This window comes from Pundamilia nyererei, unplaced genomic scaffold, assembly GCF_000239375.1.
Source record: "Pundamilia nyererei isolate P.nyererei 1_Seehausen unplaced genomic scaffold, PunNye1.0 scaffold00095, whole genome shotgun sequence".
NCBI classification, from domain to species: domain Eukaryota; kingdom Metazoa; phylum Chordata; class Actinopteri; order Cichliformes; family Cichlidae; genus Pundamilia; species Pundamilia nyererei.
Genome location: NW_005187496.1, coordinates 1,985,431 through 1,986,846, shown reverse-complemented (window position 1 = coordinate 1,986,846; position 1,416 = coordinate 1,985,431). Strand labels below are relative to the sequence as shown.

Below are 1,416 nucleotides of genomic sequence, written 5' to 3'. Positions count from 1 at the left end.
CACACACACACACACACACTTTGGTAATTTTAGGTGAACCTTTTCACAGCATCTTTAAACTGAACTTGGTTTCTTAGCAGTTCTGTATGTTGTGTGAAGAGTGTGCAGGCGTGTTTCACAAAGGAGGCGCGAGGCTGATCCTCTGCGGGAAGAACTGGGAGAAACTCGAAGAACTCGCTGATGATTTGGCAAATTCTTCGGATCCAACAGTGGTAAGTCTAAAAGCACTGAAATTAGAGATGATAACAGCTCGTAGACCGAAGGACCGTTGACAAAGTACTCAGTGAAGTACACTATATTGCCAAAAGTATTCACTCACCCATCCAAATCATTGAATTCAGGTGTTCCAATCACATTCATGACCACAGGTGCAAAAAACCTAGGCATGTAGAGTGATCCCAACTTTGTGCAAACAGTTTGGGGATGGCCCCTTCCAGTTCCAACATGGCTGGGCACCTGTCCACAAGTCTGTGCTGAAGACTTGTGAAATGAATGAGTAAGTTTGGTGTGGGAGAACTTGACTGGCACAGTCCTGACCTCAACCTGACAGAACACCTGTGAGATGAATTACAGTGTAGCCTGTGACGCAAGCCTTCTCGTCTGACATCAGTGTCTGACTTCACAAATGGGCCTCTTGAAGAATGGTCAAAAATTCCCAGAAACAATTCTAAACCTTGTGGAACGCCGTCCCAGAAGAGTCGAAGCTGTTATGGTTGCAAAGACTGGCCCAACATCTCAGTAAACTCTGTGGATTAACAATGGGATGTCAGACGAGAAAAATCCTTTGGGCAATATATTGAATCAGTACACTGTAAAAGATGTAATCACTGATAATGTGCAGTAAAGCTTCCTTTTCACTGGCATTTATTACCAGGCTGCATTTTTTGCTGGTGGAGCTGCTCTTAGGGTCTTTGGTGGATTGTAAATGTCAAAGTAATTTAAAAAATGAAGAAGTGAAAACTTACATTTTCTTCCCTTTTAAGATGATGAAACATTTTTGAATTAACTTGAACCACCTTTTCAGAATTACTAGGCTCCACATAAAAAGAGTAATTTCAGAGTTTTTGCTGTTCAGTATAATCAGAGTTTGCAGTGTGAAATAATGACTTAAATGTTTGAATGCAACAAAGCCAGAGAGCTTCTGAGTATGAGACACCCGTTTTTCATGTTATCACCTTATGTGAAAATCACCTTAATCGGATCCTAATTAAGGGTTTGACTGAAAAGATCAAAGTGAAGCGACAGATGTGCATGAAGACTTGATGTTTCATGAGCTTCAAGCTCTTTTATCAAAGCTTCATAGATAATATGAACCCTCAACGGTCCTAGAACCTGTATCTTGTATCTTGTATCCTGCATCACCCCCCTCCTCCAATCCCTCTCTCAGCAGCAAGACATCTCCCCCCCTCCCCTCCT

The 1,416-nt window shown here is 41.9% G+C and overlaps 1 protein-coding gene across 1 annotated transcript in view; it reads left to right on the top strand.

The window, feature by feature from the left end:
• Positions 1-1,416, top strand: part of LOC102206105 (dehydrogenase/reductase SDR family member 7C-B-like) — a 9,463-nt gene that overhangs the window by 2,485 nt on the left and 5,562 nt on the right. The window contains exon 4 of the mRNA XM_005739982.2: positions 100-212. Within this exon, the coding sequence (XP_005740039.1) occupies positions 100-212 (113 nt within the window). The remainder of the gene's footprint in view (positions 1-99; positions 213-1,416) is intronic.